The sequence below is a fragment of the Galeopterus variegatus genome, unplaced genomic scaffold (genome assembly GCF_000696425.1).
Source record: "Galeopterus variegatus unplaced genomic scaffold, G_variegatus-3.0.2 Scaffold8856, whole genome shotgun sequence".
Lineage (NCBI taxonomy): Eukaryota > Metazoa > Chordata > Mammalia > Dermoptera > Cynocephalidae > Galeopterus > Galeopterus variegatus.
The window spans coordinates 16,783-43,897 of record NW_007734967.1 but is presented as its reverse complement, the minus strand read 5'-3'; the positions used below and the strand labels follow the sequence as shown (position 1 = coordinate 43,897).

General features: G+C 42.9%; 1 protein-coding gene across 1 annotated transcript in view; it reads left to right on the top strand.

Moving 5' to 3' along the window:
* The first annotated feature begins 3,019 nt into the window (after positions 1-3,019).
* CA5B (carbonic anhydrase VB, mitochondrial) overlaps positions 3,020-27,115 on the top strand; it is a 40,073-nt gene continuing 15,977 nt past the window's right edge. Inside the window, exons 1-3 of the mRNA XM_008593187.1 lie at positions 3,020-3,099; positions 15,510-15,704; positions 26,129-26,326. Coding sequence (XP_008591409.1) covers positions 15,563-15,704; positions 26,129-26,326 — 340 coding nt within the window. The 5' untranslated portion in view covers positions 3,020-3,099; positions 15,510-15,562. The remainder of the gene's footprint in view (positions 3,100-15,509; positions 15,705-26,128; positions 26,327-27,115) is intronic.

The following is a 27,115-nucleotide window of genomic DNA, read 5'->3' as shown; positions in this document are numbered from 1 at the left end:
TTAACAGCCATAACTGTTATGAACTTTGACTTATTTTTCACAGTCTAACATTTTTTTACTTCAGGGAAAGTTAATCACTACTGCTTGGAAATAAAAATTAACTCAGACAAACTGAGTGAGTATAATTTTGCCAACATTATGGAGCGGTTTTCAAAAAGTTCATGGAAAGATTCACATTATCTTTTAATTTATTTTTCCATGTATTTTTTTGCAGTATCCTCATATTCTTAAACCAGAGGTGTAAAGGACAGTTTCTTAAACACTACGCATGAGTACCTCTTTGTGGGTCTCATTCTGTGAATGAATACCAGTAAGTCATAGTGGGTCCCATACAGTCAAAGCAAGACTGTACTGAGTCTTCTGATATTCCTTCCTAGATGTTCACGTATTTATACTGCTTCTTAGGCATTATCCCAAAAGTTTTCCATGATCTTGGCACACAATGCTTGTATTGCTAAGCTAAAATTCTTGCAGCCGTACACAGCGGTAGGATGTTTGGTCTTTAGTCATCCATTTGTTGTCGGTTGGAGTTTACCCAAAAGTGTTTAGCCCTGCCCATACCTACCTACTTTGCAAGCCTTTATAAAGAGGTGGAGGGGTCCTCAGGCCATGTACCACTTTGGTTAGATGCTCTCATTTTTATAACAGAACCTTAAACTATCTTCCTCCTGGTTGACATACAAAGCATATCAATTAATCAACATCTCAAAGTTTCTGCCCTTGTTTTGGCCAGTGACAATGACTTTGAACTCTCTCCCATGTGATAATTATCAACAGCCCTATAATAAGAAATGTTGTTTTTGGAGGACTGTAATATCTCTCTCCATTCCTACAACTCAGGGATGCCAGCTAGGTTGTTGTATGCTCACCTGTCCTGTACGCACGACAGACAGTGTTAATTAATCACAGAACTTTTCCTTTCTGAGCCTGGACTCAGCCACAAAACTTCACAACACAGTTTATTTCAGGCAGCTACTATGAATGGACCAGAGTTGACATGCGAGTTGAAACCTATTTGTCATCCTGGGGAAAGACGATCATTGAGGGCCTGTGTGCTCAAGTGAACAGAAGTTTTGATGGTTTATAGAATTGATTTAATGCACTCTGATTGTGCCAACAGTTTCTATTGAGGGGATCTGCGTGTAACTCCTTATGACACTTAGTCTCCACTCAGCTCACTACATCATCTTCATGAGGAAACAGACTTTCCCACAGGACTAAAATTCAAGAAAAACTGTGCTTCTAACAAAACAAAACAAAAACCCGGGTGATTTTTATTTTATAAATACTGGAAACCTTAAAATAGTCACTATCTATCTTTTCTACAGAAATTCAAAAACTTAGAGTCAAATTTCTGGCCTGCCCTTGACAACTGCTCTGGATCCAATGGAATGCATGCTTAAGTGTTAATTTTATTGGTTGCATTATTCTCCTTCCATTCAGCTTCTTTTTCCTTGGTTTCTTTAACTCTTTTATCTAGTACTGTCTGTATTTTAGTATGGTGCCTCAATCATTTGTGGAAGAAGGTGAGGTAGAATCACTCAATAATTTTAATACAGGTTGCAATCAACTCACTAATTTTTATAGAGGTTGCATTTTAACCAATCTCTGTGAGATTGTCATTTTTCAGAGAAAAAAAATGACCAACAGTTGAAACATTTTACAGATGAAGCAGGGTTCCCAGGGTCAGGGTGTTCTACTGAAACTTGTTCTTTTCTCTGTGTTCATCCTAGCACAACATTTTGAATATTCTCACTGTCTTCGAGCCAGAAATGGAGGATAGGAAAAGAAGAAAAAGTAACTAAAATGTAATCATAAAATCTTTATCAGTGGCATAAGTAGCAAATCCTACTGCTATAAAGGGGGAGATTATATCTTTCTATACATGTGAAAAGGGTAAATATTCGATAAATATTTATTGAGAATTTATTGTGTAGAGAAGTGTACTAAGTACTATAAAAGTGGCTTCCTGTGTTTGCCGCTCAAAAATATTTTTACTAATGGAATCAAGAAGACCAAGTCTTTTTCCACCTATTGACCCCTTCCCACATCTTCCCTAACTTTTTCATCATTTCTTGTCAAAACCCAAGTTAGGACAACTTCTTAAGCTCCTTGAAGCTTGTCTTATTTGTCAGGGACGCATGTACTCGATAAATGTGACTTGAATGAATGAGTCAGAGATTTACACACAGGGGAAGAAAGATGGTTATAACCGCTTCACGTTTTTCTTGTGAAGAAAACGCAGAGTTGTAAATGACGGGAGCAAAAATAGCAGAAGAGTGATCTCAGAGCACAGGGCTGCAACCAGAGTTTCATTCTAAGTGGGGCGATGTCTCCACAGGCCCTAGACAGCAAGAGGGCACTAGGTGCCTAGCAAAGGTCATGGAGAGGAGACGTCAGGCAGTAGAGGAATTCTGCATACTCCACTCATCTGCCTAGCATTTAAGATCGGCCTGTAGGGCTAGAAGAAACACGCTTTCACAGTTCTGGTTTACAGGATATGAAAACTGGCTGGAAGGAACACGGGTTCACAGATCCAGTTTGGAGGACGTGAAAACTGGCTCGAAGAAACTCGAGTAAATTGGGCATGAAAACTGGCGGGAAAGGACACGTCCAGTGTTGCTTCTCTACTGAGTCACCTGTTCCTAACACATCAAGTCGTGGCGTTTGGAGAGAATCTGAAAAAAGTCATTTCTTAGACGAGGATCGTAGGCCAGCAGTCCGATTTCACCCCACAAACGCCACTAGCTGTGGGCAGGGAAAAGGAGGGGGGTTGGTCAGGCGAGGGGCGGGGGCGGGGGCGGGGCCAGAGTGGAGCGCAGAGGCGTGGCCTAGGGTGGAGGGGCTACTCCACGCGAAGCGCAAGGCGTGGCTTCGGCGGGAGGTGTGCGGCCAGGGCGGAGAGCAGAGGCCCGCACTGTCTGGTGGGGCGTGGTCAGGGCGGTACGTATCAACGTAGCGGGGCGCTGGTCTGTCAGGTGGGGGCTTGGCCCGAACGTGTGGGGCGGGGCGAGGCGCGGCTATAATGGCTAGGCGCGCGGGCAGCGGGTGTCCGGAGGCTCGCGAGCGGCGAGGTTCTTGACCTGGGGCATTGCTGAGGTAAGGATGGGCGGCCGAATGGAGTGGGGGCGACAGCGCGGGCGGGCCGACCCATAGCGGTCCGTGGCCCTCCCCACGACCCCCAACCCCGCCGTTCCAGGTCCCAGAGCCCGGACAGCTGTTGGTCTTGCGAGTATTTCGTGGGTCCCGTCGGGGCGCCCCAGGGGACTTGGGGGGGGGGGGGCTGTAATGGGGCATCTCCCTTCCTCACCTCAGCCCTCTTCCTCCACTATGGGGGTCACCAGACTGCTGCATCTCCTTTAGGGTTCGTAGCACTTGATGGAAGAACAGCTGTCCCAGAGAATTTGTGGGAGCGAGAGGGCAGTTCCTTGGGAGGGGGTGTTGTTAGGGTTGGTTGAATCTAAATAACTCAAGAAAGTCCAGCCTGCTGTGAAATAGCTGCAGAATGAGTAAGGATTGCAAATCTGAGGTTGCAGTTTGCAGTTCCAGAAACCGAGGCGCAGTAAGCTGGTACTCACTCGGGTTTGCATTGTGTTTCTGTCCACCCCCCTCACCCCCTCACTATGCCAGTGGCTATGGACAGACTCACAGCCAACCCCAGGGCAGGGGATCAGCATCACAACTGTGCCATGTAAACAATCTGAGTTTTCTTCACTGCACAATTCCTTCTGGCCTTTTTGTTTTGTGCTCCGCCCTAGAGCTGGAGGAGAGCAACCTCCAAACATTTTTGGTGGCTGGGATTCTTTGTGGCATTGGTCAAATGCTTCTGCGCTCAGGCCGGTGGCAACTCGTTAATATTAATGTCAGGGCCCTCTTCTCCCTACTATTTTCGCTGGGAAGGTTTGAGAAATTAGGGGGAGTTAATGTGTACACCTTAGTTTGTATAGAACTTGTTCAGTCTCAGCTACTGAAAACCACATTGCTTTCTGCTTCCCTTCTTCCATTGCTGATAATCTGGCCATTTCCAGTCTGCTGTTTGAAAGCCTTTCTGGAGCATGAAGAGGAGTAGCCCTGTTTCTCTGGTGAGGGAAGCTGCCCCAGACTCTACCTTTGAGCCGTTCCTGCACATCCCTGAGTGATCACTGTTCCCAGATATGTTGGAGATGGAAAACCTTTCAGCTTTCTAGGGCTTTCTTTACTCAGATATTTTTAAGTCAGTACCTGGGTTGGAATTCACTGAAAGGCCAAAAGCAGCAAGGGTACCGTACTCTGCCTGTGCAGACCTGCCCTGTTCTCCCTGGAGCCAAGCAAAAGGCTTCCACTGTTGTTAGGATGCAATAAAGGTTGAGTGAATTGTGAGTGAATCAGTGAATATGAAGATTTTGAAAATCTGATGGAAAGGAGGAAATGCATATCATCTGATTGGCCAGACTGGGAAGTTAGTTGCAGGACACAGAGCCGTTACTAGACACGTATTTTGAAACCTCTGGCAATCCCAGATAGGGATCATGCTCTCAGAGAAGAAGTGGGTGAAAGGGAAAAACTAAGCTTTCTCAGTCAAGATATGGCAACATAACCTCTAACTTAGATTTTGAGGAATTCCAAAAGGCTTGCTTACTTTTTTTTTTTAATTTTTATTGAATCATAACTGATTATACATATTTTGGGGGTTCAACATTGACATGTTGATCGAATCAATATTACTAGCATATATATTGTTACAAATCGTACTTACTCTTTATGCCCCTTGTCCAATCCTTCCCTATCCTCCTCTCCCTCCCCCCTCCCACCACTGATAACCCTAGATTTCTTCTCTCCTTCTGAAAGAGTAATGGTCACTCTGTTGATTTGTTGCCTAGATGATCTGTCCAGTGCTGAGAGGTATGTTCAGGTCCCCCAATATTACCATAGAGCAGATGCTTCTTCTGTCACTCTGGAAGGGGCTTTGTGGAGAGAGATATCCTCTTCTTTTCTTTGGTCTCTGCTGGTGACTTTCTTGTGTCAATGCACTCCAGTGGCTGGTGGACTGTCTGCATGGTGGTTGTGGGATCTAGCTGCTTTCGCGGAAGCCGTAGTTATTGTGGTGGCTGTGGTGGGCCACCCACATGGAGATGATGTTTTTGGCATGCTCCTTGGTGCTGATGGTGTGCCTGGTTGTGGGAGGGAGGTCCAGTACCCGGATCCATGTCTCAGGTACCCGAGTAGGCCCCAAGGCACTGGCAGTGTGCCTGGCCGGAACTAACTTTTTGTCCTTTGCTTATTTCTAAAATGGGGAAACTTCCTGTGGGGACCAGTACTTGAGCTGTATGGTTGAGCTAAATTGCTGCTTTGCTGCTGATTCCCTAGGGAAGGCTTTTTGTGCAGCTCAGGTTTTTACAGTTGACCTTATAGGTACTTCCAGCTCTCCAGAGACATGGTGCACCTGGGTTGTATAGAAACTCTGATCTGGGCCTGAGTCTTTTCATCAAACTGCACCCCATGCAATTCTATATTCCTGACCAGTCTCCTCTGAGTGGTCCTTCGCTAACTGGGGTGCCGGTCAGCTGTCCTTGCTGTGCCCCCGTGTTTTCCCAGTGGGCCTGTCTCCCCCACCGCCCATGCTGCAAACACTTCTCATGGGATGGGCCATACGCCGGTCCCTTGCAATGACTCACTGGACTATGAGTGGCTCCTTTTTTTCAGTTGTTATGGCTCCTTGCTCCTATGTGGGCCCACAGGAACCCTATTAGTGATCTTGCTGTCCTGAGGGCGACCAAGGCCCTCTTCTCTCCTGCTGCCTCCAAGCAACTTCATCCAAAGGGCACAGTTGTGGCTTTTGCCAGCTCCTGCTCCATGCACTCAGCAGCTCCAGCATTAAAGTGGCCACAGCACAAAATGGTAGGAGTTGTTTTTTCTTTCTCTCATCATGGCTTCTCCTGCCTACACACACTCCGTAGGTCTCTCCTCCTCTTCCCCTGAGCTCTAGCAGCCCCAGCTTGGCTGTTGTTGCTTTTTCATAGTTGTAAATTGGTTGATCTGTGGGAGACAGTGAGTCTGGGAACTGTCTATTCTGCCATCTTGACTGGAAGCCAAGGCTTGCTTCCTTTTGAAATCACGAGGTGAGAAGATGAAGGATAAATCTGATGGGAATCAAATAATTTTTTTCAATATAATTGTAACCTTTAGTCTGAGTACTTTTTTTTTTTTTTTGCTGTTTTGCATAAGTATAAATGGCTTAATCAGGCAGAGTTCAAACTGCTTGTCATTTAATAAATACACGGTTTATGAATGATTCTTTGAGAGCTTTCAGAATCTTTTTTTCTCACACACTTCTGAGTCTGCAAAACAGCAGATAAGGGATGTGTTAGTAAAATCCAAGGATATACATAAATAATCAGTGATAGTAAAGGCACATAGCACAGAAAGCTTAGCTTCCCTGTGGCGCATCAAGCCCATAGACCCATCTTTATGGCCAAACTTAAGCATGGACAGATTTTTCATGGAATACAGTTAGGTGCTGTGTTTGATGATTAAAAATTGTTTGTGATTTTACAAGCTTGAATTTTGAGTTCAGTGAGTACATTTAAATAACCAACTCAATAAACTTTTACTTTTCATTTAACAGAGGGGATTGGCCTTAGGACTGAGCATTGTATTGTTACAGATATTGTAGCTTAGCATTAGCTGAGTTTCTGTTTATTTGAATTTTCCTGTATCCCTCCTTCCATGCTGATTCTTCCCTGATTGCCTTTGACTGTTCCTTCTCAGTCTCTTGGCATCCTTAATCACTTCTTTTTGTCAGTCTCCCTTGATATACCTGTAACTCCTGGGGGGGGGGGGGGGGCGGGGGGTTTTTCTTCTGTATCTAGCTAGTGACTGCTCCTGAGCACCAGAGCTGCTTTGCCAACTCTCTTCTAGACCTTTCCTCTCGGCTTTCCCCTTGGCACCTCAAATCCAGTATGATTAGTGATGAGACCATTATCTTTCCCTCCCCTGTTTCTCATGCCAGGTTCTATTTCTATGTTCAGGGATTCATCCTCCCCCTACCACCAGCATCACGCCAGCTGCAAAATCACAAGGCCTTCTTCTACTTCTTCCCTTTTTTCTCCTCCAGTTGAGTGCCAAACTGTACTTCTTTTTTTTTTTTTTAATCAAAATGGCTATCTCTTGAATACAGCAGACCTTGTCCATCTCTATGGCCATACGCAGTTCAGTGCTTCATATTCTCTGACTTGGATTATTGGACTTTCATTTCAAACTCTTCATGCCCAAACCTGAGCTACTGATTTCCCACCCCAAACCTCTTCTACCCACTGTCTTCCATACTTCAGTTTGTGGTAATTCTATCCTTCCAGTTTCTTAGGCCAAGAATCTTCCAGTTTCTTAGGCCAAGAATCTTCCAGTAATCCTCAACTCCTTTCTTTCACATCTTACTCACTGTATCTTCAAGATATATCCAATATCCAACCACTTCTTACCACCTCTACTGTGACATGCTTAGTTCAAGTCCCTGGATTATCCTAAATGGTCCTCCTGCTTTTTTCCTGCCCACCCACCAACTGCCCAAGGCAATTTTCAATAGGACACACTGAGTGACCTTTTAAAAATGTAAATTAGATTGTTATTCCTCTGCTCAAAAACCTCCGTTGTGTGTTTATTTCACTTAGAACAATGGTTCTCAATCTGGGGTAACCCATCCCCAGCCCATGGGATATCTGGCAATGCCTGGAGACACTTTTTGTTGTCACAACTCTGGTATAGTGTGCTACTGGCATCTAGTGGATGCCAGCCAGTAGGGATGCTGCTAAACACACTGTGATGCACAGGACAGCCCCCTACAACCAAGAATCATCTGGTCAAAAATGTCAACAGTGCCTGGGTTGAGAGACCCCAACTTAGAGAAAGAACTCTTAGGATGGCCTAGAAGTCTACTGGGTCCAGCGTCCATTATCCCCGTACCTCATCTCCTACTGCCTTCCTCCTGGTTCACTCCACTACTGCCGTATTGGCCTCCTTTCTGTTTCTTGAATGTGCCAGACATGCTTCCACTTCAGGATCTTTGCACAGGCACTTCCCCTGCCTGGAGTGCCCTTCCTCTAGATACCCATATAACTAATTCCCTACCTCCTCCAATCCTTTGCTCAAACTTCACCTTCTCAATGAGGTTTCTCCTGAGTGATTCATTTAAAAATACAACACTTCCTCCCTGGTGGCACTCCAAATTCTCCTTCCCCTGCTCTGCTTTTTACTGAACATATTCTAACTGTCTGTACAACTGATGGACTTATTACATTTGTTGTTTGTTATCTGCATCCCTCTACTGGGATGTAAGCTCCACAAGGGTAGGGACTTTTTTTTTTTGTCCCCAAGGAGCCTAAAACAGTGTCTGGCATTTAATAGCTGTTCAGCTGATATCTTGATAAAGAAAGAATGAGAGAGTGAAGGACTGAATGAAGGATGGCTAAAGGGATCACCCCCTCCCTGACTTGGCCAGCTGCACTCTTCGCCCACTCCCTGCCATCCTGTGCTCACTGTTGGTGTCATCAGAAGCCATCAGAGCTTCTGCTGGTACACATGGAATAATACCTGAAAGGCCTCCCATCTATGGGAAATTCATATTCCCCAGATCAATCTCAAATCCCCACCCAGCCCCACCTTCCACTGTGCCCCCTGGGCATCTGTCTGGCTAGTGTGTGACAAATATGAATAGCAGACTTGGAATGATGGGGTGCTCAGATACACTCTTGGCTTTGTTCCAAAAAACAGGTTTGGGAGGATTATTTTGTTTTGGGAGGGTTTTGTTTCGTTTTTGTCTAAAGGACACAAAATGAGATCTGCAGAGTCAGTGTCCCCTGCAGTAAGATCAGCTGCATTCTGGGGAACAGGCAGAGGTTCAGACTTCTGGACCACTACCAGCCAGTCTGCCACTGGGTGGTGGGCTTTGTGGAGGAGAATACTAAGAGGGTGAGAGTAACTTCAGGCCCACTGGAGCCCTCCTGCCCCCTATCCTTAGAGAGCTGGTCTGGCGGTGTGCAGGAGACACTTCCTGTGGGCCAAGTTTCATTGGTTGCCAGCCTCGGCATTGTGCACAGACAGCATGACTGCAGAGTTTAGGGCAGTTTCCAAGGCATGACCACGATCCTGGCGGTCAGCCTCAGCCTGCTCCACCAGCTCAGCCTCTCCTGAGTGCTTTCCTGCAGCTCTTTGTGAAGCAAAGCCAAGGGTCATTTCCCCAGACTTCTCTGGGTGCCATGCTAGCAGGCCTCAGACCCCCCACACAGCCTTTCATGCAGGGCCCTGAGCCCTGGCCACGTGTGTGTCCACTCATCTGTTTGCTGGCAGACATGCCCTTGGCCTTGTCTTATCACAGCCTTTCCTTTGAAGGTGAAGCTGGCACGTCCTTTCTATTGAGTGTATGTTGTCCTTGGCATCATCTTCCTGGAAATTACTAAGTCTCTCTTCCCACCTAGATTGCAAGGAAGCAAGGAGAGCTTTTCCACATGTTTGCCTGCATATCCCTGATACTGGAATTGTTTATTGAATAAACCTAAGGTTCTCCATATTTCAACCCCAACTGTCGTCTCTGGCCTTGGCATCCAATCACTGCTCCCACCATGTCCTCATCATTCTTGAAGTTTCCCCTGGCCATCCTTCTGCCTTTGCCCCTCCTGTTGAAACTGTCTCTCTCTACGACACATGATGGTTCGGATGACACCCCTTCCTGAAATTTAGAGCCTCTGCCCTGTGTTCTCATTGCACTAAATCAAGGCTGTCATTGCATCTGGCTTGGATTAAGAAATATCTGTTTGAGTATGCTAAGTAAAGTAAGCCAGCCACAGAAGGACAAACATTGTAGGATTCCACTTATGTGAGTTAACTAGAACAGGCAAATACACAGAGACATAAAGTAGAATAGAAGTTACCAGGAGATGGGGGATGGAGGAGGAGTTATTGTTTAATGAGTACAGAGTTTATGTTGGGGATGATGAAAAAGTTTTGGGTATAGATGGTGATGGTTACACAACATTGTGAATGTATTTAATGCCACTGAATTGTACACTTACAATTGGTTAAAATGATAAATATTATGTATATTTTACCATAACTTAAAAAAAGGTAACCAAAAAGAGAGAGAAGTTATTTGTGTAAATAGTTTTTCCTTGTAGATTACAAGCTTGTGGGAAGGGGGAAAGAGCATGACCTTTTCATCTTTACACAAGCACAGTGCTTGACATGAGAGAATTGCTCACTGTTGCTCCAATTCAGGAATGGAAGTCAATGGAAAGGAAGCATTAAGGCAAGGTTTCCCCATATCTTTTAGCAGTTTTTGAAATTTTTTTAGTGTCAAATCAATTTTATCTGAAGGAACCCTGATTAGTTCCAATTGTTTGATGGTGATGGCTTAAAAAGAAAAAATATTAAAAGTCATCCAAAACTGCCTTCCGTTTTCTTAGTTTTTTCATTTATATCATAGATAGCATTTTAGCCAACTTAATTGTAGTACTAATAACTTGCACGTATGTACCACTCACTAGCATTTTCAGAGAGCTTTCTCATAGCTTGTACCATTTCAAGTCACAGAGTCAACTTCTTCTGCGGTGTTATTGAACAACTATTTTTCCTGCTCCTCTGGTACTAGACTCTTGCTAAGTTTTAAGGGTGTACATTAAGCCTTAATCTTTTTTTTTTTTACTAAAATGTATGCTTTATTAGCTTATCACTAAATATTTCTGTCTCACACTTTTTGTTTCAGTTTCACAAATTATTAAAAAAAGGGAAGATTTACTATGAATTGAGCATTGCACATGGAAGTTAAAATAGCAATAAAGCTTATGGGAACCTTGAACACTATACTTTGTTGTTTTCATAGCTGGACATGTTTTCTTCAGTCACAACTTGGTTCTATTACATAAGCCAAACTTTGTGGGATTTTTGTTTTATTATTTTATTTTATCATTTCATTGTAATTTATCAATATACAATGTAGTTGATTTTCGTGTCCCTTTACCAATTTCTCCTTTTCCTCCCTCCCTCTCCCCCCTCCCCCCATCAACATCATGTCTGTTCACTTGACTTAACAAGTTCAACGAATTGTTGTGATTATTGTGTCTTCTTTTATTAAGGCTTAATCTTAAGCATTTCAGTTCATATAATCCTTTTACTCTGCTGAGCTGCAATTATAGCTTTTTTGTTCGGTTGGTTGATTGTTTTGTTTTGGCAGCTGGCCAGTTAAGGGGATCCAAACCCTTGACCTTAGTGTTGTCATCACCACACTCTAGCCAAGTGAGCTAACCGATCAGCCCTGCAATTATAAATTATGCAGTTTATGCTGAACATGGTCTTTCAAGTTAGGAAGAATATAAAGTTCCTAATCTGAGCTCTTATCCAAGAAGAGGGTGAAGATATCAAGAGAAAAGTAAAGTGGTTACATGAAAGGTTACGTTGATACTGAGAAAGTCTATTGGGTTACTAGGCTTTTTTGCTATCTTTTTAATTTTGAAAAATTTATTGTTTTCATATTCTGTAATAAACTATCACCAGGGGCTGTTTCATACAGATCATTTTTATGGAAAAGAAACTATAAAATAGGAGGTTATTTCCCTATAAAAATAAAATTATGAATGAGTTGATATGATGTCTGGGATTTGCTTTAAAATAACCTGGAAAGTGGAAGGGGGGGGTGTAAATAAAACATGATTTACCTTGAACACATAATTATTGAAATGGAATATTGGATTCATGGGTGGATTTATTATAGTTTTCTCACTATATTTGTATGAATTTGAAGTTTTCCATAATACAAAATAAAGGGGAAAAAAAGCAGAATTAGCTTCTGAATTGAGGTGGCAATGGTCTAATATTCTGTAAACCTGCTCAGTTAATTCAGTTAAGGAGGGTATTTGAAAACAAGGTGCTATTATTTGGCTCAAGGCACTATCAAGATAATCCCTTGGAAGTTTATTACCAGTCTGTGTTTGAAATCCTGAGTCAAACTTTTGCATATCTTAAATAAGGTACATTTTGACGTACATGCTCCCTTCAAAAATACATACACACAAATATACACATAAAGGGATAAAGAAAACTGATTTTAACTTTGGTTTGAGAATGTAAAACACCTCTTGGGCAGTGCATACATAAATTAGATGTCCCTGGCCTAAAGACCCCAGGTAGGGAGTTAGGCCTGCAGGTGAGGAGCCACTGTAGGATTCACAAACTTCCTACTGGTTCCCTTTTACGCGATGGCCCTCTGAGTTCAGTGGATACATTCCCAAACTCATGCACATACAAAGCGCATGGCACCAGGGCTAAAGACTGGTACAGATGTAACACTCTGGCCATTGAACGTGGGAAAATGGGCAAGGTGAATCTTGAACTCTCTCTCTACCTCTTGCATGTTCACAAAGTTTCAGATGATGCTTTCCAAGGTATTCACTATGGTGTTCTGGAATTACAGTTACATTAACTTTGAACACTTCTCCAGGCAGATGGCTTGTTGATAGCCGGTTAAAGAGTTCTGCCTGGACCCCTCAATTGTTCCTTGTGGGTAGTGATAGGAAGTAACTCTGCTTCCCACTTTCATTGGACACAGCTAATCAGATGTGATTTTCTCTGTTTTCACTTAGGTGTAGCCTTCTTCCCTGTAGCTCAGGTGCAGCAGGGTCAAGGACAGCAGTACAGAGAGAAGAGCTAATTCACAGCCAGCTAGTAGCAGGGACATGCATGAAAAGAGACGGGTGAAATCACTATGTTGGCCTCCTTGCTTAGCATCGCTGGGGATCACGTGAGTTTTGTATCTTACACTCTTCTTGAAAAGATGATATGAAGAAATAAAGTTCAGGTCTATGAGTGAAATGTGTCTTTAGGCCGGCCCGGTGGCGCACTGCTACAGTGCGCCGCTTGGGAAGCGCAGCAGCGCTCCCGCCGAGGGTTCGGATCCCACATACAGACTGGCCGCTCACTGGCTGAGCGAGGAGCGGGGGCAACACCGAGGGTTGCGATCCCGTTGCCGGTCCCGGTCCGGTACAGGCGCGACACTGAGGGTTGCAATCCGTTGCTGGTCACGAAAAAAAAAAAAAAAGAAAGAAATGTGTCTTTAGGCCGGCCCGGTGGCGCACTGCTACAGTGCGCCGCTTGGGAAGCGCAGCAGCGCTCCCGCCGAGGGTTCGGATCCCACATACAGACTGGCCGCTCACTGGCTGAGCGAGGAGCGGGGGCAACACCGAGGGTTGCGATCCCGTTGCCGGTCCCGGTCCGGTACAGGCGCGACACTGAGGGTTGCAATCCGTTGCTGGTCACGAAAAAAAAAAAAAGAAAGAAATGTGTCTTTAGTGCCCCTCAGTTTCTCTTTTTGTGCCTTTGCCCCCCAGTCAAGGCCACACTGCTGAGAGCCCTCCTTTTGACAGGGGATGGCAGAATCTCAGGAGGCAGACATACTGCTGTGACCTGCTTTGCTGTGTGTTTCCATGTTCACCTTTTTTTTTTTAAATACAAACATGATTGAGGTAAACTTTGTATAACATAAAATTAAGCTATTTTAAGGGTATAATTCAGTGGCCTTTAGAACATTCAAAATGTTATACAACCACCACTTCTGTCTAGTTCCAAAACATTTTCATCACCCCAAAAAGAAACCCCACACCTACTAAGCAGTCACTCCCCATCTCTCCTTCCCTTGACCCCTAGCAACCACCAGCCAGCTTTCTGTCTATAGATTTCCCTGTCATGAGTATTTCCTGTGAATGGAATCTACGTGACCGTTGTGTGTGGCTTTTTTCACTTAGCATCATGTTTTCAAGGTTCATCCGCCTTCTTACCAAGTACCAGGACTTCATTCCTTTTCATGATCTTGTTCACCTTTGCATCATAGCACCCGATGCAGTGCCTGCAGCAGAAGAAATGCAGTAGATGTTGGGATGGAAATGCTAACTGACAGAGCTCCCGTCCCTGTGAGGCTAGGTCAGGTTCATGTTCGGCTACGCCCCTCTTATAGATCAGGCAGGACTTTGGGGGTCCTTTGGATCTTACAGGTAGGGATATGAGACTCTCCTTCTAAAGGACAAGCATTTAAAAGTTTGGAAAGTATAAACGGTCCTACAATTGGGGGGTGGTGGCATTTGAGAAAGCCCTCAGTACTGTCATGTCATGCTGGCCATCATGTCACGGTTCTCAGTTCTTGACATTAAAATCTCTGTCACCAAGGAAGCCTCCTGAGGTCTTTCAGCTAGTACCTCGAACACCTGTGGGGAACCAGGTCTTGAGAGATGCAGCTGTGATGGAGACAGACACAGTCCCCACAACCGTGGGGCTTAGTTGCTGGGGAGGATGGAGTCGTAAAGGACATTCCTGGTCAGGTGCTTCCTCCAGCTGCCACAAGTGCTGGGCCCAAGAAGAGGGTGCTGGGCCAACCCGGTGAGCAGGTGCTCAGGGAGGCTTCGAGGGATCATGCCGCAGTTAGTTGCCTGAAGGGTGGGCGGGAGTGATCCAGGCCAAGATGGAGGACGGGTGGTCCAGGAAAGCAAGAGCATCAGCACAGGCTGAAGAAGGGCAGGACATGGAGAAGCAAAGTCCGTGGGGCCGGGGGCAGGCAGTGGATGTGAGGCTGAGGGCTCCACAAGGCCAGGGTCCAGTCTCACAGCCATACCAGCCCCATGGTTGCTCAGATGGTGTCCCCAACAGCTGTCTGAAAGCATCTCAACTAATCCCGCTAAACACTTCTAAATCTGTGGTGGAATGATTGTGTAATCAAGGGAAAAAATGTTTCTTAAATTTCAGAACTTGTTTGCTCACTTGGTACAGGGATGGAAGATTTCAGGAAAAATGAATGAAGCAATATTGGAGGGGGGAGGGGAAGAGAAGTGTGCACAGCCGATGTGACTGTAATTCCAAAACAGCATTGTGAATACCTTGGAAAGCATCATCTGAGACTTTGTGAACATGCAAGAGGTAGAGAGAGAGTTCAGGATTCACCTTGCCCATTTTCCCATGTTCAAGGACCAGAGTGTTACACCTTACACTGGCAAAAGTCACAGATTATATTTAAGCTTAGATTTCAAAACCACCTATGACTATTTTGGCAGGATGTATCTTAGGTTTCTTTTCCTTTTTTTTTTTTTAAACAATCCAGATACAGATGTTATTTTTATTCAGGCTGCCTAGAGGAAGCTTTAACCTTTGGGTTCTTCCTACATGAAAATACCATGCTGAATTTCAGGAAGTAAATTACTTTTTAACTATAAGAAACTGTACTGTAAACAGTCTTTTCATTCCTGTAGATAAAGAGAATCTTTTCTCTGGACCTCTAATATTTGCCAACCCCAAGGGAAAAGAAAACATGAGTCAGTCATCTGACCCTGCCCTCCACCAAGGGGACCAATGGGTTTGAGGAACAAGAGCGCATAAACCCTGGCCCTCCCTGCCCCTCAGGGTGTGTACTGCTGTTCTGAATGTTGTTATCCTACCTAGAGGATTCCTAGGGATCTCAAATCTCTATTGTTTACAGCTTTCCTCCTCTGCCTTCCTCCCTTTAGGGTATTAGGTCCCTTCAAGTTATTTGGGAAGTGATAGAGAATTCAAGCTAAGGATGTTGGTGATGAATAGCCTGAGGGTCATTCTTGGAGTCTCTCCATGCAAATCACTTTGGAAAAGGTTCCAGCTTCCGAGGTCCATGCCAGTGAGGCCCTGCAGCCTCTATACCTGCACTTACAAAACCCGGAACCGAGCCTGTGAGTCCACTTCTGCCTCAAAGAGAGCAGAAAGGCTTGTTGGTTTTATAACAATCACATGTGTTAAGCATTTGTGGCTATGGGTCATTGGCATTCCAGTGTGGGATTATATGCTTTAAGATTATATGTGAGAATGACTGTTTCTCTATTTGTCTACTAAAATAAATGTGGAAAGTTCTTTCTTGACCAATTTTAAGATGTCAAAATGATGTCATGTGGAGACTGGCCAAGAGAAATGTCCAGTTTCAAATATTTTGGAACATGTTCTTTATTGTTCTTGTTAGCAATTGTGTTTTTACTAACGTTGGTCCACAGACTGCAAATTATTTCTGTGACTCTTAAGTTTTTGAAAGTTGCATATTAATGTTTGCAAACAGTTCAGTAGCTTCACATTCTAGAATATTCTGTCCCAAATTAGAATTGCTGAGTAATCCAAGCTGACCTGCTTGCAAGTGTGTGCTCTGCTGTAAGCACGGAAGATCAAGTGAGGCAGCAGATGGTCTTCCTCAAACCTCTTCCACCTTGTTCCCCTCCTGGAAAGACAGATCCCCATCCACGTCTGGATGTTGCAGGGGTTCTTCATCATGGCACTATTGACATTGGGGATGGACAATTCTGTGTAGTTTGGGGCTGTCCTATCCACTGTAGGGTCTTTAGTAACATCCCTGGCATCTACCTACTAGATGCCAGTAGCACCCCCACCGACTTATAACAACCAAAAATATCTGCAGACATTGCTAAACAAGCTCTGGGGGACAAAATTGCTCTCTGGTTAAGAACCATTGAGATGATAGAAGAGGATACTGTATTTGTTGGAGAGAAGAGTTTGAGTTTATGAAGTGGCTGAGTATATCATTAAAGAGGAATTATTCATGTTTTCCATTATTCAAAAGAGGTTAACACACAGTTTTCAAATGCTGGTTTGCACTAAGGTCTAGGTTTCTTGACTTTTTATGTTTACTCTCTTTGACCCTATATGCATATAATAAAAAGAATGGGTAGAAATGGAATGCTTATAAATTAGTAATGCTAATCTGGCTAAATCTAAGGGCTTGAAACTGCTCCATAAATATATTTTTATTGTAAGTTTATTTTGTCTCCTTCAGCATTGACCGTGTTCTCATTAAAATAAACTGGCCGGAGTCATAACAAATTTCTGGTTGCTGGGTGTGGCATGCCCACTTCCTACCACGACTGGCTTATTCTAAACACTGGCACTTTGTGGTCTAAGGCTTGAAATGGAAAATATTAGTCATATTTATGTAGTTACCAAAGTTTTGCCTTTTTAACAGGAAGTTGAAAGTTAAAGGTCTAAAATCCAATATGCTTATGTCTCTAGGATAGTTTGCTCCTTTTAGTGCTGACAAAAAACAAACAGTAGTGGCTTGGGGAGGTGACAGCTTTACTTCATTAATTTCCCACATTAGATGACATGTTCCTGTTGGTAACTTACTAGGAAAAACAGGTGACAGTTACCATTTGATTTTGCTTTTGGCATATTATTTTTGGCATTTTGGTCGTTTCACCCAGGAGAACATGATGGTCTTTGCTGCCCTGGGCCTTAGAGCATGCCCTCTTGGGATATTCCAGTCCCTCACCTGCTTAGTTGTAAAGACAATACTCATTGTTTCTGGCAGCTCGGTTCCCCAAGGGAAGGCTCAATGTACACTTGTGACCAAACATGACCCAAGATTGTGAGGGTTAGAAAGTCAATATTGGCAGCTGCTTCTCATACTGTGATTGTAATCATCATTATCATCATCTTCATCATCATCGTTGGCCTAGTGCCTGCCTCAAATGTTTAAATCTGACCATTTTAAGATGAGATGAAGCAGAATAAGGAGTAAATGAAGTAGGAAGTTGCGGCAAATTATGAAAGCAGCATTTCAGGACAGCCCTGTGCCCTGCTTGTCTACCTTCCTTCACTCCCCACCTTCCTCTCAGCTAATCATTGGCTTTCAACTCAAATTGCTGTTTGCTACTGTGTCAAGTGCAACCATTATGGAAAACAGTATGGAGGTTTCTCAAACAACAATAGATAGATCTGCCATACGATCCAGCAATCCCACTTCTGGATATATACCCAAAGGAATGGAAATCATCATGTCGAAAGGATACCTGCACTCCCTTGTTCACTGCAGCTCTATTTACAACAGCCAAGATATGGAACCAACCTAAATGTCCATTGACAGACAACTAGATAAGGAAAATGTGGTATACATACACAATGGAATAAAAAAGAATGAAATTCTGCCATTTGCAGAACATGGATGAGCTTGGAGAAAATTTTGATAAGTGAAACAAGCCAGGCAAAGAAAAAGAAATACTGCATGTCCTTATTTATAAGTGGGAGGAAGGAAGGAAGGAAGGAAGGAAGGAAGGAAAGAAGGAAGGAAGGAAGGAAGGAAGGAGAGAAAGAAAAGAAAAAGAGAGAAAGAAAAGAAAAAGAGAGAAAGAAAAGAAAGGAGGGAAGGAGGAAGGGAGAGAAGACAGACCACAGTAAAATGTTGAACTTTCAGAAGGAGAGAACAGACCTATGGTTACTACAGGTGGGAAAGGGGAAGAGGAGGGGGATTAGGGAGAAATTGGGCAAGGGACACAAAGGATCATGTAATAATTGTGGGGAAAATAGGATAATTTAGTCAGGCTCCCTCGGCTTAGGTCTGGTTGGGGGTCAAGCAGCACATTCCTTGTAAACAAGTTGTGTGTGGGTGGAGTTAGTGCACACCTGCACCAATGTATCTTTTTAGTTCTGTTGCTATTGTGTGTTCTTGAGTTTGTGAAGCAGAAGTTGGCCGGCAGAGCTTGTGTCTAAAAATAAAGCATGTTTACTCTGCTGGCAGCTGCTCAGTTTTTCTTTGGACTTTGCCAGTAGCAATGGAGTTTCTGAGTTTCTCTTTGTACTGCCTAGCTCCTAGACGTGTGTGTGCTGAATAAAAGACTATTCCTTCTTCAACCAAGCCTCCAAGGACCTTTATGCCAGTTACCTAGCTCATAGACCTGCATGTGAAGGGTTTGTGAATGGGCTCGAGGGGTCTGTTAGCTCCAGACCCTAGCCCTAGCTCTACAATAATGAACATGATAATAACATTTATTTGATCATCACATATTGCACACAAATACTGGTAGTCAACACTATACCCCCAAAATATGAATAATCAATTATGTTTCAATTAAAATTCTTTTTTAATTAAAAATAAAAAAAGAATCACTGGAGGGGCTGGCCAGTTAACTCAGTTGGTTATAGCACAGCCTAGTATCACCAAGGTCAAAGGTTCACTTCCCCATACTGGCCAACCGCCAAAAGAAACAAACAAACAAAAACAAGGGGAAAAAAAAGACACAGAAAAAGAATCACTGGAATAATAACAAATCCGTACCTTTTCCATTCCAGATGATATTCTTTCTATTTCACTAAATTCTATTAAATTCATTTTCCTATGGTCTAAGATCTCATGCCTAATTTTTTTTAATGTGACAATTAGGCTAAATTTCACTAGATGATACCCTAAGTGAAATGTATTTTATTTTCATCTTGGATAACAAGTGTATAGCCTAGAAGTCCCCAAAGTTAGTACTGTCAACAGTTACCATCTGCATCTTGACAGAGTAGTAAACAGCAATTTGAGTTGAATGATTACCTGAGAGGAAGTTTGGGAGTGAACAACACATCCATACTACCAAGACTGAACCAAGAAGACATAGAAAACCTGAACAGACCAATAATAAGAAATGAGATTGAAGCAATAATCAGCAGTCTCCCAACAAAGAAAAGCCCAGGACCAGATGGCTTTGCTGATGAATTCTACCAAGCCTTTAAAGAGGAATTAATACCAATTCTCTTCAAACTATTCCAAAATATTGAAACAGAGGCCACTCTCCCAAACTCATTCTGTGAGGCCAGCATCACCCTGACACCAAAACCAGACAAAGATACATCAAAAAGAGAAAACTACAGGCCAGTATCTCTGATGAACATGGACAGAAAAATCCTCAACAAAATATTAGCAATTAGAATACAGCAACACATCAAAAAAATTATACATCATGATCAAGTGGGATTCATCCCAGGGAGGCAAGGATGGTTCAACATACATGTCAGTAAATGTGATACACCACATCAACAAAAACAAGGACAAAAACCATATGATTATCTCAATAGATGCAGAAAAAGCATTTGACAAAATTCAACACCACTTCATGATAAAGACTCTCAGCAAATTAGGTATAGAAGGAAAGTATATCAACACAATAAAAGCCATATATGACAAACCTGCAGTGATTTTTAATGTTCATGATTGATCTCCCTACTTTTAGAAGGGAGAGAAACATTTTAGGACAACTTGAACTAGAATGGCACTATATAAACTGTAGCCACTATCTCCATGAGAATACTACATGTAAATTTAAATTTATTAAAATTTTATAGTCACATGTGCCTAGAATTTACCATAGTGGACATTTTCATCATCAGAAAAAGTTCTACATGATAGCACTAATCTATATTATAACTGAACTGTGTTAGAAAGTTCTATTATTTCTCCAATTAATTTTGAAGAACACAAATAAAGCCTGGAGAATGATAAAAAGCTTATTTTGCAGTGTTTCCACAAAGAACTCTGATAATCTCCAGATAATATAGAATCGGGATGCCCCAGATAGTCCTTTGTTAACATTCAAATAACCTTGAGAAACAATGGGTGGATTAGGAACCCCTTGGAATTGCATTAATGGCCTCAGAGTTATCTTCAGCTACCTGGGACTGACAAATAGTCCTGGAACTGACCACCAGGAAGTGCAGGCTTCATTCTCCTGTGCTGATAACTACAGGTGTATACTCTGGTTGATGGACTCAGCATGAGTGCCTTTTAAAGCCCTGATGCTCTAACAAGGCACTTTGTGATTCTGTGAACATCCTTAACAAAGTCAGATGGAGGGTCCCTGTGTATCCTGCCAGTGAACTAAGGCCAAGACATACAAAGATGGTCTACAATTATGTGAGGAAATAGCACATCCCAAGAAAAAGGCATGGCAAGACACAGGAGAAAAAGCAGATGAAGTATAGAGCAATGCTGTCCAGTAGATAATGTGAGCCTCAAAGTTAATTCTATATTTTCTAATAAGTGCTTTTTTAAAAATACAAATAAACAGATAAAATTAATTTTACTAATATATTTTATTTAACCCAATATATCCAAAATATTATCATTTTAACATGTAATGAATATAAGAATTATAAATGAATTTTTTTACATTCTTTGTTTTGTACTAATCTTTGAAAGTCCCTGGTGTCCTACATTTATAGCTCATCTCATTTTAGACTAGCCACACAGGGCAAGTGCCTACCATACTGGAAAGTTCAAGTACAGAGAGAGTGGGTGCTGAGGAGTAAGAGCAGATGGAGGGGATGCTTAATTTAGGGTGGAATTATTAGGGAAGGGGCATAAACTGACCTTGACAGCCTGGTAGAATTTTTTTAAATGTGATAGAAACAGGCAGATATGATCATGTGAACGCAGGAGGTATTCAGGGTAAACCAGCTTGCCTGGTAGAGAGATGATGGGTGTGAGGCAAGGACAGAGAGCCTTAAGATCGACTTGTTTGGTTTTCTCTATCAGTAAAATAAGCATTTAGTGCCTCCTCTGTGCCTGGTACCAAGTCTAGCCCTGGAAGCTGTAGAAAAAGTGCAGGGCACAGGCCCCATGGGCTTGGAGTTGACACAGACCCTTTGAGCAGATAAAGCAAACATACACTACATGAGGAATGACTGGGTGCTTAATGGTGTGAGAGTGAATGCAGTGGGAATTCAAAAAAGCAAAGATAAGAGTGGTTGGAGAAAACATCATCACAGAGATAAGACTTGAACTGCAAAAAATTTCATAAGTGGTAAGGAGAATGAAAGGCATTTCAGCACAAGCAAAAGTAGGGATAAGTTGGTGGGCATTGGTGAGAAGAGTAGCATACCAAGTCGAGTAGCAGGGAAAGTGAAGTAGCATGGCAAGGAGAGAAGCATGGCAAGGGGACAAGCATGGCAAGGGAGTAGCATGGCAAGCAGAGCAGCAAGACAAGAAAAGCAGCACGGGAGGACCAGAGTTTGGGAAGAATGAGCAGAAATGAGATTGGATAAGTGAGGTGGGTTCCTAATAGGAAAGCTGGGCACTTGGACACAGAAGTTACGACTTGATGACTTAAGTCTATAGCACAGGTGCAACATGATGAAGGTGATAGTTTAGGGAAACCACTTGAGCAGCAAAACAGAAGAGCAGAGGGGCGTGGAGGAGGAGGAAAAGCCATCAAGACGCTTCGTATGAAAGTGTGGGGTGTAGGTGCCTGAACTACGCTAGTGGTCATGGGCAAGGCAAGGAAGAGATGAGCCCAAAACAGTCTTAATGAAGAAATAATGTGGTGCTCAGTGGGGTAAGAGGAAATAAAGCAAAGAGGAGAATCAAACTGTCTTAATCCATTTGGGCTGCTATAACAACGTACCTTAAACTGGGTAATTTATAAGCAACAGAAATGTACTGCTTCCAGTTCTGGAGGCTGGGAACTCCAAGATCAAGGCACTGGCAGATTCAGTGTCTGGTGAGGGCTTACTCTCTGCTTCAATGACTGTACCTTCTGCTGCATCCTCACATGGTGGAAGGAGCCAGGGAGTTCCATCAGCCTCTTTTATAAGGGCACTAATCCCATTCACAAGAGCTCTGCCTTCATGACCTAGTCCCCTCCCAAACGCCCCACCTCTTAATACCATCACTTTGGGGGGTTGGGATTTTGACATAGGAATTTGATGGGGGGAGGGATACAAACATTCAGACCATAGTATTGATTGAAAGCCAGCTGGCTTGCAGAGCTGTGGGGGAGGCAGATCAGTAAGCACATACACATATAATTATAACTACTCCTGTGTAATAATGTTGTGGAAGAAAAAATAAGAGTGCTATGATTACAAAATAATAAGATAAGGGGATCATGTTATAAGAAAGTAGTTAGAAAAAACTGCTGAGGAGGTGACAATTAAGCCCAAAATCTAAAGATAATGTGAGCCAGCCCTGAGCTGAATGAGGGGAAATTGATTTCTGTGGAGGAGGAGCAGGAACAAAGGGGCTAAGTAAGGCAGGAATGAGATTTCCATGTTTCAAGGGCTGAAAGAAGGACACTCCTGAAGCTGCAGAAATAGTTGGTTACAATGAACTGAGTGGTTATGTCCCCCTAAAATTCATATGTTGAAATCCTAACCCCAATGTGATATATTAAGAGCTGGGGCCTTTGGAAGGTGATTAGATCATAAGAGTGGAGCTTCATGAATGGGATTAGTGCCCTTATAAAAGAGACTCCAGAGGGCTCTTTCATGCCTTCCACCATGTGAACACACAATGAGAAGGCACTGTCTATGAACTAGAAAGAAGGCCCTCACCAGACACCACATCAACAGGCACCTTGATCTTGGACTTCCCAGACACCAGAACTGTAAGAAATAAATTTCTTTTATTTATAAGTCACCCAGTCTATGGTATTATGTTATAGCAGCCCCAAATGAACTAAGACAGTGCTAAAGCACAAAATAAATCAAAGCTAGGACTAGTCATATAAATAACTAAAACCGAGCACATCCTCAGCATAGAATCTGAAGGGCTTTTGTCGCTCATCAGCTGTGGATTACGGACACCTTCTTAATGACAGTGTTACTTTGCTCACTTAAACCATGGTTGATACAACCATTATCTCTATTTATTTCATTTTTCTTATGCAAGAAAAACCGGAAAACGAAGCCTCTATGACTGAGAACACATCATCATCTTTCTATTTTGAGGGAAAATATGAGCAACTACCAAGAAATTATTTCAGTCTGTTTTGTGTTTAAATGGAGTTTAAATGGAGTAAGAGAAGGGGAAGGGAGAAAAAAAGGGTGAGTTTATCTTTAGCAAAACAAGCCCTTGGCAAAAAGCTGCCTCAACTAAGGGGACAGTGACCACCCCCTCTCCCCGCAGTTGGGGGATGGGTCTGGGTTAGTAAAGGAGGACATGGGTAGGGGGAAAGAAAACCTTCTGGAAGTTGAACTTGTAAACCAAAGGGCATAAATTGATAGTAGCATTAAGGTCATAAAAGAGCAATTGAGGGAATAGGCTGGTTTTTCTTGGGCTGATGTTTGCACGGGTGTGAGAGATGCTACTTTCCTGTACGAAGTGAGAGACAATTAAGGTGATCTCTGCATGAAGAGGGCATCATCTTAGGGACCTGATCATTAGTTCAGTTCTTCCCTAGTCTTCACAAGAAATCCTCATTAATTGGCTTTGAAGAATGTGAGTCCTCAAATTATCAGCCACAGTCTCTTTGTGCCAGGAATCTTTACAATAAAATCTGGGCTGTTCTAGGGTTTTCTAGAAGTTTAAAAGTTAACACAACTTGAGAATATAGCTTCCCTCTGCCCCCCGCCCAGCAGCAGCAGTTGGATAATCAATATTCAAAGGGCATTTATTTAATAAGGCACTACAGGGCAACAAAAAAAGAGAAAGATATGGCGCCTGCCCACAGGGAATTTGCATTCTCATCAGATTATAATATGACAATATTGTACCAGTTCATATGCATTTTTGATTTTAGATTTCTGAAGCAGAAAGTTCTTGTTTTTCTCTAACGTATGTTCTTGTTCTTCACAAGTTCTTTTATACTAAAGGAAAAACCCAAATGTTGGGTTCAGGCCTCTCCAGAGGTGGAAGTGCTGTGTTATATGAAAATATAGAAAGGGAAAAATACTGTGAGTTTGCATATAACTTTTAGCTCTAGATGAGAATTTCTCAACTTTGGCACTATTGACATTTTGGGCAGGGAAAGAAACATTCTTTCTTGTGGGAGCCCGTCCATCCTGTGCACTGTAGGATGTTTAGCAGCACCCCTGGCCTCTACCCACTAGATGTCAGTAGCACCCTCCCCCAGTTTTGTCATCCAAAAATGTCTCCAGACACTGCCAGATGTCCTTTGGGGAGCAAAATCACTTCCTCTGCTGAGAACCTGGTCTAGACATTCTCAGGAGAGCTCTCTTTATATTGCTGAGTGCTTTTGCAAAACAAAACAAAACCAAGGTTAAGATCTTGACTTCCAGCTTTGGGCAGCTAATGAAGCAAGAGGAACGTCTCCTGTCTAAGAGTAAATCAGAGGCAGGTTTCTGGATTTTATGGCAGTAGGAGGAGGCGCAGCCATATGTGGGGGATTTGGCTGAATAGCAGCTGCCTTGTCACTTTCTTAAACCCTTAGACTCATTCTTAGCAAAGGGGTGAGATGCAGAGGGTCATTGGTAATGATTTCTCTCGATGACATTTCTCCTAGTTTTCCTCCTTGCCTTGATTCTACTCATCTGTGGTGCTTCTGAAGGGCAGAGAAGGGGACCACCCCAAACTGATACATGTGGGTTCCATTCCTCATGCATGGATGTCACAACAGGTCTATCTGTGTTATCAGGAACTCTGCTGATTTTTTTCAGGGACCTGCTACAAAGACCTGGTGCTTGACTATGGAAGAAAATCAGCATTAATGATGTCTTTAGTGCCTTTGTGGACGAATTGTCTGTGTACACCTTAACGATAATGTCCACATTCATGTGACAGACTGCGAACTCCCGGGACCTTCACAGTGCTGATATTCTACCCAGGTTTTGCAGGGTGGCTGCCTAGTCCTCAAAGTTTGCTCACATGAGAGGTGAATTCAGCACGCACACTAGGTGGGGTGCGCCTTTCACGGGATGCAGGCTCCATGGGCCTTTACGTCCACTACCCAAGCAACTAAACACTGACAGTACTTGATAGAAAGTTTGCTGTCCAAAAATTCTTCCTCCATTTCCTTTGTTGAAAAATCTGTTATTGAAATTAAATTAATTTGTCTTTGTATTTAAAGCTAGTTTTGGGGGTGGGGCTTAGGAAACTATCCACAAAGACAAGAAACTTATTCGTGAATACCTTGTTTCCTCATGGACTAGTCTCAGGACTGACATGCTTGCTTTAGGTGAAGTTAGTAGACAGACTGAGACACGTTGGTTTTCCAAGACAGCAGAATGGTCCGCAAGGTGCTGTCTGACCTGCCTTTATCTTCTGCTTTATTCAGTTGATGATGGCCCTAAGTGGCTATTTCCTAAGACTTTTAGTTTCTTTCTTTTTTTTTTTTTAAAGATGACTGGTAAGGGGATCTTAACTCTTGGTTTGGTGTTGTCAGCACCACGCTCAGCCAGTGAGCAAACTGGCCATCCCTATATGGGATCCGAACCCGTGGCCTTGGTGTTATCAGCACCACACTCTCCTGAGTGAGCCACGGGCCAGCCCCTAAGACTTTTAGTTTCAATTAGCCTCCACGGGTTCCCCACCTGTGGAATTGTCTCATGTGTGATGCTAGACAGTGGACAATCTTGCTAATATCCCCAACCTGCTTTCTCGTAGTGCATCCACTCTGGGAGAGCCTGGACCTGGTTCCCGCGGGTGATCGACAGTCGCCCATCAACATCCGGTGGAGGGACAGTGTTTATGATCCTGCTCTAAAACCACTCACCATCTCTTATGACCCGACCACCTGCCTCCACATCTGGAATAATGGGTATTCTTTCCTCGTGGAATTTGAAGATTCTACAGATAAATCAGGTGAGGATAAGATCTGGTGGTCTTGTCTGGAGTTAAAGGAACAGTGTCATGTCAACACAGGACAGGTCCAACTCCCTCCATGGTAGTACTGACGTCTTTGTTAACAATGGCATGGAACCCATTGGTCTTACTTTTAAATGTATCAAAAGTTCCTTTCTAGTTTTTATGTGCATTTTCTGCAACTAGTATAGGTAGTATTTTTTTATCAATGAATATAGTCATGAGCTGCATAATGACATTCTGGTCAATGACGGACTGATTATGTAGAAGATAGTAGTCCCATAAGATTCTAATGGCTATACCATACAGCCTAGGTGTGCAGTAGGCTGTTCCATCTAGGTTTGTGTAAGTGAGCTCTATGATGTTCACACAGTGGTGAAATCGCCTAACAATGCATTTCTCAGAATGTATGCCCATCGTTAAACAATGCTTCACTGTACATGTATCTCTATATAGAGATTTTATAATTGGTATAGAAGATAGGGTGTGATATTGAAGCTTTGCCAGAAATTGATTTTGTATGTGTGTATTAATATGTACTAATTTTCTCTGCTGACTTTACATGAACTTTTATATTAAATAGTAATACTAGTCATACTATTTAATTAGATTTAACTTATCAGATTGCAATACACTTGAAATGAGACAAAAAGAAATTCATGTGTGTATTAGATTACTGCCTTAACAACTAGTTAAGACTAATCATATATTGGAGAAATGGAAACTTCTGTTAATTTTGTTAAAGAAACAATGTTACCTACTTTAAAATAAACACAGTTTAAGAGTTTT